Source organism: Microtus oregoni, unplaced genomic scaffold (genome assembly GCF_018167655.1).
Source record: "Microtus oregoni isolate MIOR12 unplaced genomic scaffold, Mior012 000011F_ref0000422, whole genome shotgun sequence".
NCBI classification, from domain to species: domain Eukaryota; kingdom Metazoa; phylum Chordata; class Mammalia; order Rodentia; family Cricetidae; genus Microtus; species Microtus oregoni.
In genome coordinates, this window is record NW_024543070.1 from 32,627,909 (window position 1) to 32,638,205 (window position 10,297).

General features: G+C 44.5%; 1 protein-coding gene across 1 annotated transcript; it reads right to left on the reverse strand.

The window, feature by feature from the left end:
• Nucleotides 1–1,264: 1,264 nt before the first annotated feature.
• LOC121453478 (transthyretin) lies at nucleotides 1,265–8,560 on the reverse strand. Its single transcript, XM_041660288.1, has 4 exons — nucleotides 8,407–8,560; nucleotides 7,291–7,421; nucleotides 4,440–4,575; nucleotides 1,265–1,520 (listed from the first exon to the last, which is right to left on the reverse strand). Exons 1-4 carry the CDS (start codon nucleotides 8,473–8,475, stop codon nucleotides 1,413–1,415), a joined length of 444 nt encoding a protein of 147 aa, XP_041516222.1. The 5' UTR covers nucleotides 8,476–8,560; the 3' UTR covers nucleotides 1,265–1,412.
• Nucleotides 8,561–10,297: the final 1,737 nt, after the last annotated feature.

The following is a 10,297-nucleotide window of genomic DNA, read 5'->3' on the forward strand; positions in this document are numbered from 1 at the left end:
TACATAAAACTCTGTGATTAAAATTGATCTTACTCCCTTTGATGATAAATCTGGTTGTAGTTTTGTTTGCCTATATTCCTGTGCTCATCCCTTGGCGTGTATATGATATTGTATGTATATGTGTATATATACACATATATGTATATATGTATAATACATATATATCCAGTTAAACATGGGGTTTGCATGGACTAAGTTGTTAGAGACTGGCCTGGAACTTGCTTTGGAGACCAAATTGATCTCAAACTCACAGACATCTTCTTGCCTCTGCCTCTGTCTCCTGAATGGTGGGTTCTGTTTCTTACCTGATAAAACTGGTCTAAAGTGGATTAGAGAGTTGGTACAAGTTTGTCCCTTTGTAGCTTACTATTCTTTAAAAATGTTTTAATGATGAATTTTGCTTTCTCCAGTTTCATACATGTATACAATGTGTTCTGATGCTCTCTTCCCTGCCTTCTCTTACCTCCTTTCCACCCTTATCGAACCCTCCCCACACAGCCGCCAGCCCTTCTCCCTCCCACCCCTATCAAACCCTCCCCACACAGCCACCAGCCCTCCTGGCTTCATGACCTTTGGTTTGGTTTTGTGACTCCTTTATCCACCTTGGTTTAATGTCCGCTGAAGCATGGTGGGGTCACCAGTGGATACACAGCTGAAGACAATAACTCCCCTCTCCCTGAATCTATCTGTAGTAAATAGTTCAGCAGCAAGGGGTAGGAGCCCTAAACCCCATCTCCATCATGTCTGGCTGCTGATAGGCCCATTCTTGTGAGAGGAACTGTGATATCCCCCAATGAGTAAAGCGTTTAACAAAAATGCGCGCAGACCTAGTCCTTAACGGTTTGTCTCCTTCTAGTCACTAACGATCGTAGAAAAAGAAAGCATTTTATTTCCAGACCATGTCTTTGGGCTTGCTTTCCAGGGTTGGGATTGAGCCCGGGGCTTCGAGCATGCTCGAGAAACACTCCGGTGTCTCCAGATGTTTAGACCATGCGGTTTTAATGTCTACAGACCATTCCTAGCATGTGCCTAGCATTGAAAGGTTGGCCCACTCTGCTTCCTGATCCATCTGCCTTGAGCGAGTTGCCATGAGCAACCACGAGCTCCCCCATGACAGACAGGGTCCCTTTAAACCATGCGCCAAAAAGATTTCTTTCCTTAAAGAAAGTTCTAGTCAAAGATTTTCTAGAATTTTTTGGTGACTCTGTAAGATTTGGGTTTTAGGGGCAGTGGGGGAAAATGAGGGAATAAAAAAGAAACAAAGTTTGAATGAAGCGCCAAGAGGTTTAATAGGAATGTCTCATGGCGTCTTTGCCAAGTTACTAACACAGTTTATCGAGTGAAATCACTGCTTCAGTGCAAACGGGCTGCTACTGCTCTGCCAGGATCCTGGGCCTGCTGGGCCAGGCACCTCAGTTCTGGGGGTTGCTGACCACAGCCGTGGTGCTGTAGGAGTAGGGGCTGAGCAGGGCTGCGATGGTGTAGCGGCGATGGCCAGAGTCGTTGGCTGTGAAAACCACCTGGGAGAAAGGAGAGACATTTGCTTCAAACGGAGCCCAGAGGCTGGAGCCACGGAGAGACATTTTTGCTTCAAACAGAGCCCAAAGGCTGGAGCCACGGTCAAAGTATTCCCTGACGTTCAGTGCTAAATTGATAATCTTCATGTTATTACCTGATTCTCAGGGGGACGAACAATTATAACAAAATCAAATATGCTGCCTAGCTAAGTCTCCCGAGCCTTGTGCAGCTCGGATAGAATTGCAGGGGCCTCTCTTTGCAAGTTTGTGACCAGTGTGAGTGGTTCTGGTCACACCAAAATGAGTCACAGAGAACCTGACAGCTATTGTTCATTTTCTTCGGCTCAGAGAAAAGTGGGGAGAAGGGAAATACCTACAGACAGAAGACCCGTGGGGAACAGTGGTTGTCACCCCCACCGCAGACTTCCAGAGTTAGAATGCTGGCAGGAACCATCCTCCTGCTGACCTGCATGCTGGAGTCTGCCTGTGGTCTGACCTACAGGGACAGCCCCACCAGGCAGGAAGGCTCCTTGTCTCCAAGTCCAGGGATTTCTCTCCCTCTGTGCCCTTGCGTTTTCTGACGTGAGAAGATATGAATTTTCAGGTAAGTAACAATGCTGAGGTGTTGGGGGAGGCATAGCAGACTTCTCTCAACAACACAAGCTGCAGAAATGTGAACAAAAGCTTTGGGGCTCATGGAAGGTCTCCAGACAAAATGTGGATTTTGCAATTAGCTAGCCACATCTCAAATTACTAGATCGTCTGAGACACGGGTGCCGCAACACCCAGGTGCCGGTGAGGAACTTCCAGAAGGAATGGTGGGCAGAGAAGGTGTGTATAATTTTACTCATTTTGTGTGCAGGTTTTGGATAGAGCTTCGAACACACCTGGAATAAATGCCTTTTGTTTCCGAAAGCAGGACAAAGAAAGCTTGGATGATAGAGTAAAACAAACACAAAACAACACCCAGAAAATGGAAGGGGACTCTTCGCAAACTCCGTTTTATGTATTTATTATCATTTATAGTGCTACGGATCAAATCCTGTGAATGCCAGGCAAGCCTTCTGGCACTGTTATAGCCCTAGCCCCTGGTCTAAGCTGGCCACTAACTCCTGATTCCTCTACCTTCACCTCCCAGCATTAGAGCACAGCAGGTGCCACTGCGCCCACTCTGCCAAGCTTCCTCTCTCTGTCACATTGTCATCCAGTCTCATTTGTCTCTTCCTCAAAAGTGAAAAAAGGATATTATGGGATTAAAAAAAAATCCACCAAGCACCAAGCAGTGGTGGTGCATAACTTGAATCCCAGCACTCAGGAGGCAAAGGGAGGTGGGTCTCCGTGAGCAAGAGTCCAACAGACCCCTCTGGTTTGTCTGGTGACAGAAGTCGCTGAAAGAATTGAAGGACTCATCCACAGCGAAGTCACAGAGAGCGGTTCCCTGTCACACTTCGCTCGTCACATTTTGTCAACTTGACACCAACTAGAATAAGCTGGGAAGAGGGAGCCATCGTTGAGGAATTGCCTCGATCAGATTGGCCTGTAGGCAAGCCTGTGTAGGATTTATTTTGATTAATGATAGATGTAGGAGGACCCAGTCTACCGTGGGCAGTGGGCACACAGACCTGGGCTGTATAAGAAAGATAGTTAAACCAGGGGTGGTGGCACACACCTTTGACCCAGCCCTCGGGTGGCAGAGGTAGGCAGATCTCTGTGAGTTCAAGGACAGCCTGGTCTACAAGAGAGTTCTCAGATACCAAAGCTACACAGAGAAACCCTGTCTCGAAAATAAAAAAAAAAAACAACAACAAAATAAAAATAAAAAATAAAAACAAAAAGGTGATCGAGCAAGCCAGGAAGCCACCCTCCTCTGTGGTCACTTCTTCAGTTCCTACTTCCAGGTTCCCACCCTGTGTTTACTCTATGATGAAGCAAACTTTTCCCTCCCCAACTTCCTTTTTGGTAATGGGGTTTATCTTAGCAACAGACAGCAAACTAGGTCACACGCTGGGCTATTTTTGATGGAATTCATTATCTCCAGTTCTGACCAAGAGGTCTGGATTCTATTTCCATGACAGTCACCTGTGTGAAATGACCAAGGATCAGGGAGATTGAGCTCAGAGTGAAATGAAGGTTACTAATATGGTTTTGGTTTGTTGGCTTTGTGTTTTGATTTAGCTCAGTTTCTTAGAGAAGTTGGCTGAGGCAAGGAAGGCACACCAACCAACACAGAGCTTCAGCGGCACGCTCCTGCTCCTTCCCTCGCTCACACGCGCTAGACACGGCATGCTCCTGGGCTCCTGGGCTCCAGCGGCACGATCCTGGGCCTTCCCTTGCTCACACGTGCTAGCTATGTGACTTGATGGGGTGCTTAAATTCCCTCAGCTTCTTCATTGGTAAAATGGGGTAAGATAAGGCTCGCCCTCTGTAGATTGATCATAAGAATGAAACAGTTTTGATACAGAAACCCCTTTGCCTTGTAGAGTATAGTTGGAGATTTAGCTATTCAGGTGTTATGGTTTTGAATGTATCGTCATTCTGTGCGTTGTCAGGAATTGTGTACCCAAACCTCTGGGGCACTAGATGTGTTCTGGAATAACGAAAATGCCAGAATTTAGAAAAATAACATAGGGAAGGAACCCTCTCTTTGGCTATGAAATATCTTTAGTGGTATCTGGAAGCTGCCTCAAAAGCAGACATTAATATTCTTTCAACAGAGAAACAGATATTCATGTAATTAGCTAACCATAAGTAGCGTGAAGCAGGTTTAGGCCGTGTTGCTGAATGTTTCAGACAAACTCGGAACATTTACTTCTTTTGGGCTGTAGGATGGGAAAGGGACCCTGCTTTCTTCTCATGCCCAAGAGCAAAGGGCATTTCCTGAGACTGAAAGCAAAACCCAAACACCTCGGTGGGTCCACTCACCTCTGCATATTCGTGGAACGGGGAAATGCCAAGGGCCTTCCAGTAGGATTTGGTGTCCAGTTCAACTCTGTACACCCCTTCTACGAACTTCTCATCTGTGGTGAGCCCGTGCAGCTCTCCAGATTCAGCAGTCTTCCTGGAAGGCACAAAGGTCCAGGTGAAGTTAGGGGAAAAGAAGGGTATGTATATGATTGTAACATGTATGCATGTGTGTGTATGTACATGCATGTAACTGTGTATTTCATTTCTATCAACTGAATCAAGGTTGAGGAAATTCTTGTGTTTGTGATAAAATAGTAAAAAAAATGGCAAAAAATTCATAGAAGCGTTGCGTACAGCTTATTGTAGAGTTCTGTCTCATGACAATAACATACAGTAGAATGTTTACCTTAAAAGCCTTAATCCAGGCATGTGGGGCTCACCTGTTATCCTAGTGCTCTATGGGTAGAGGCCGGAGGGTTGCTGCAGGTTTGAGGGCAATTTTGGTTTATAGAGAGAGCACTGGACTAGATGGGACCCTGTCTCAAAAATTATTATATTTTTTTAAAAGAAAGAAAAGGAAAGCCTTAATGCCCAGATGTGTTGCTCAGTGGTAGAGTTCCTTCCTAACATTTGTATGCCCCTGGAATCAGTCCCCAACAACAACAACACACACACACATACACACTGTTGCATCGAGTTCCTTCCTAACATTTGTATGCCCCTGGAATCAGTCCCCAACAACAACAAACACACACATACACACTGTTGCATCCTAACATTTGTATACCCCTGGAATCAGTCCCCAACCACACACACACACACACACACACACCACACACACACTCTATTGCATTCAGGGTTAATGACTTAATGAAGTTCATGACTGTCCCTGAAAGTGTCACAAGCTGTTCTAACTCTGAAGACCCCTGTGACAGCAGAGTGACAGGCCAGTGTCCCACAGTGTAAGGGTAACTTGCAGGGGTAGTGTTGTTTGTCAGCGTACAAAACCTAATAAACAAAAAAGAACTTAACTGACTTTCTCCTTTTCTAAGTTTAATCTGCTTGGCGATTCTTTGCCAACAAGAAATACCAAGCAGCTTCCATTTTCACGTAGGCTCCAGTTCCTCACAGAAATGTCAGAACCTGCTTCCCATTTAGTTACAACCAAGACAGAAGAGTGGCAATTGTCTTTAGTGACTCTGGCCATGCCTGTCCCCTTCTCTCTAACCTCCCTCTTGTGTGTGTACAAGAAAGAAGGTCCCAAGAAAGTTTGAATATTTGGGTGTTGATTCTATGTCCACTTAGAATTCCCTGACCACTTTGTGTGCTGTGCTCGACACACATATGATCACAAAGAAGTTAACAAACAGAAACTCAGCTAACACTTCACTGAAGAAGATGATCTTTCCAGTGAAGAGAAGAAATCAGTGCATCTTGGTATTCAATTAAAACTTAATAGAAAGTCTTTACCCAGGAGACATAAGGACCTCGCCATTCTGCTAGGTGTTAAGGGTGTCTTAGCTGCTTTTTCTTTTGGTTCGTTTGTTTAGATTAATTATTAATTCATTTGAAATTCTTGTGGTGGTCAACACACACACACACACACACACACACACACACACACACACACACCTGTGGCCTGCACAGGTGGGAAGTCATTTTGGCATGCTAGTGGCGGTTGTGAGATTGCTCAGCCCAGGGCTTTTGCCTTGCAGATCTCTATAGATGTGTTTCTTATTAAGCACGGTGGCTGCTAGCCTTACACAGAGCTGTTCTGTTCTGAGTGTACATGAAAAGAAAAAAAAAAAAGCCCCTGATTCTGGTTAATGCGAGTAAACTCCAGCAGGGTGCTTCGTCAGTTCCTTTCATTTCAATAATAAATTAGCACATGTACATCCTTCCTAAGATTCTAAGACCAGCACTCAACGCTTTGAGCATCACACATGGGCACCAGGGATTCTGAAAATTCCCGACTTACATTTCTGAAAATTACACACACACTCTGTGTGTATGTGTACTGTGTGATTGTGTGTATTGTTTTATGTGGTGTCTGTGTATGTATGTGTACATTTGCATGACATGAACTCAGATCTGGATGTCTTCCTTGACTATTCTACCCACTGTTTTTTTAAGACAGGGTCTCTCACTGAACCCGAATCTACCCATTCAGCGTGACTCCTTGGCGGGTAAACTTCAAGGTCCTCCTGTTTCTAAGCCCCCACCCCCAGGCTGGTATTCGAAGCATGCACTACCATGGTGGGCTTCTTACACAGAGTCTGTGGATTCACACTCAAGTCCCCAGTCTCCTGAGCAAGCACTTCATTGCCTGAGTCATCTTCGCAGTCCCTAGAGACTAGTTTTCATTGCCTTCCTCAAGTGGGCTGTGACGGAAAGGATTGCAAACTCCTACTGAAGCCCAGGAGTTACTGTCTTTCCTTTTCTCTCCCTTCAGTCCTAGCCTGTGCTAAGCAGAGCAGGAAGCCAGCTTTCTTAAGAAAGGTCTCCCAATTCCTTTAGCCTTCTAACAGATTCTTTAGCTGACAGTTTTTTTTAAAAAAAAAATAATATTTGTTTCCTTTTACTTTATGTGTATGAACGTACAGCCTGCATGTGTGCCTGAGCACTACACACATGGTGGTCAGAAGAAGATATTGGTTCCCCAGAAACTGTTGTTACCGATGATTTTGAGCTGCCATTTTGGTGCTGGCAGCCAAACCTCTGTCCCCTACAAGAGTAGAGAGTGCTCTTAACCGCTGAGACATCTCTCTCAGCCCTAAAGTTGGTCCGCTGTCTGTGCTCACCTCTCATGAGCAGAAGGGTGACTAGAAAGATAGACCCAATCCCGCAGCAGGATGCTCTGCTAGCTTACCCAGAGGCAAATGGTTCCCAGGTTCCCTGAGCTGTCTTTTTGAACACTTGCACGGCCACATCCACAGCAGGGCTTCCTCGGACAGCATCCAGGACTTTGACCATCAGAGGACACTTGGATGCTCCGGGGCCCTGGGCAGAGAGAGGACAAGAGAGGTGTCAGTGAAATTGATCCAAGTAGAAGAACTTGTTCTTTCTGGGGTTAGAATCTGGAACAAAACCAAAAGTACATGCTGATCCCATTGCGATAACGTAAGTGTTGACAATTAATGAGCTTCTTTTGCAGTCTGACACAGGCAGCATTGTTTTCAAAGCAAGAGCAGCCTCTGCCTCCAGACACACTGCTGTGCACCAGGGACCTGTACAATGCTTTTCCAAAGGGCAAACAGGCCCTCTGAGAGCCGTTGCATGGTTCACCTCTCCATCTGAATGGAGACACTGAAAAGGTGAATCGTACAAAAAAAGAAAGACTGGTCTTTTCCTCGAGATCATTCTAATCAGCTGCTGCAGTAGTAATTCTCTCCATTGTAACCTAACACCCACGTACTTCCGGACCCACTTAACTGTACTGACTCACTCTTCCAGAGGACTCCGTCAGACACTAGAATAGAGTGTTGCTTCCCCCAAGATAATGATCAATAATACATTTTGATTAGCTAAAGAACCAAAATATAACCTTACTCAATAGGTATACTAGATATAATGTCTACTAAATATATTAAATATATTTTATGAGAATTCAATATTAAAAGCACCACTGATGATGCATCTTGTTCTATAGTCGTAGGTTGAACACAGGCCTTTCCACATGTTAGATACACACTACCTACTACCACTAAACTACCTCCCCAGGACTTTTATATCTCTATTTCTATGTTATTTCATATTTTTATTATCTAAGGACATTGAGATAATGAGCATTAGACTCAATGTGCCAACACAATAGAAGAGTCAAGGGTCTAGACCCCAGATCTCCCCTTTGGAGTTTAATGGGAAACATAGATTCTGGGCACCCCTGACCTAGAACACCCGCTAGTTACCAAAGCTGGAGTAAGCTACTCCTCCTTTATCCAAGATGCACCCGCCATGTCTGGAAAGGCTTCCACAGGACACTTACCGCAGGGCCAGCCTCAGACATAAACGCCAGTCCAGCGAGGCAAAGGAGGAAGAGATGAGGGGAAGCCATTCTGCTAGGAGCCAGTGGACCTCTGTGAAGGCTGCGTCCAGGTGGAGGGGCTTTTATACTCCCGCCTCCCAAGCCAGGCTGCTGATCCCTGCCAATCTGACTCTAAACCTGCTGATTCTGATTATTGACTTAGTCAACAAAGGGAGAATAAGTAACCTACACAAATATGAACCTTGTCTAGGGAGATTAGAGCAACGGAACACCGCTCTATGGAATATTCTTAACTGGTCATTTGACCAGTCAGATCCGCACAACCAAGTAATCTAAACCAAAGGAAAACAACCTGCTATTCTGGCTGAATGGAGTCGAATTCTTGGGATTTTTTTCCCTTATTGATTTCTGTGCATCTTTTTCAGTTTCCATACATGTTTCTCTTTGATTTTATATGATACATATAAGTTGTATTGATTTATTTCATGCTTATTGACATCTGGCTGTCCAGGTTTAGCAGTAGTGCATTAGGTAATAACACTGCATTAGGTTCTGAGCCAACAAGAAAGACCCCCTCGGCAGTTAAAAAAATTCTGTGTAATCAAACTAAGTTCCTTGGAAGCTTTGCTTTTTGTCTCTGTGTGCATGTGACAACATTTCTCCATTCCTAGATTGGGTTCATCCCAACCCCAGGAATAATGTTGTGTTTCGGATTGCTTTTGTGAGGTTAAAATGCAGAAATTTGTACTGAGTCTCCTCATTGAGAATGCAGGAAACAAGACACTGGCTGGTTTTTCAGAACTGTAATTTCTGGAAGGAAGTGGAGATGGTTGTGAGAAGGAGATGCTGTTCCTGATGACATCAGCCGCAGTGACAAATCCAGAAAGTCAGAGATTAGATGATTCACTGATAAGGCACTTTGTGTATGTGTGAGTGTATGTGTGTGCGTGTGTGTATGAATGTGTATGTGCATGTGTGTTTATGTGTGTGTATGTGAGTGTATATGTGTATATGTGTGCACGTGCCTGAGTGTGAGTGTGTATTGCGTGTGTGTATGTGTGTTTGTGTGTGTATGTGTGTGTGTGTAAGTGTATGTGTGTGTGTGTGTGTGTGTGTGTGTGTGTGTGAGAGAGAGAGAGAGAGAGAGAGAGAGAGTAAATTAAGGCAGGTTTTTATCCTTACAGGGATATGTACCAAGTACACAGAAGGTGTTTGTTTTGGACATATGTCAAGGGTAAGTATAGCTTGGGACACTAGAGTTGGGGAGACAATCCCATGGCTGATTGAACCAGGTTAGAAGAGAGTCATCAAGAAACCATGAAGGATCCTAGCATTCAGGGAAATGTGGAAGGGACAGAAAGGTATCCCGGAATATAAAAATGTGCAGAAGCTTTTAGGAAAATAACTGTGAGCAGATACAGCAAGACAAAGTCTTCTTCCAGACCCACAATTTAGAGTCTGACAGGGTTGGAGGGTCTGACTCAGCCAATCCTAGACCTAATCAATGACTTGTTTGCTTCTGGAAATGATTTCCTTTCTAAGTGATCAGTCCACATGTTTGTAAATCAGAAACATCCACATTTCTTCTTGTAGGGCTGTTCTGAAATGATATAAATGCACTTTATCACCTGGAGAACACAGCTCTAGCATCATATAGTATATATGTATAGAGTATACTGGAAAGCCAGTATCTGTGCCTCTGGAGGAAATGCTTCCTCCAGCATCTCATGCATTGTCACCCGGGAGTGACTTCATTATTTTCCATTGCTCAGAATGATAGAAAACTCTTCTCCATAGAGGAATCCCAAATAGTTGAAGGTTCTTTCACTATCCAGAGAAATCTCCCACCCGTGTGTGTTAACTCCACACATTGTTGAAATCAAGAATCACT

Excerpts from the sequence above, each read along its gene's own strand:
- LOC121453478 (XM_041660288.1), bottom strand. The coding sequence starts at position 8,475 with ATGGCTTCCCCTCATCTCTTCCTCCTTTGCCTCGCTGGACTGGCGTTT. Across the intron at positions 7,422-8,406 it reads TGTCTGAGGCTGGCCCTGCG|GGCCCCGGAGCATCCAAGTG; the intron begins GTAAGTGTCCTG and ends CTCTCTGCCCAG. Across the intron at positions 1,521-4,439 it reads CGTTCCACGAATATGCAGAG|GTGGTTTTCACAGCCAACGA; the intron begins GTGAGTGGACCC and ends CCTTTCTCCCAG.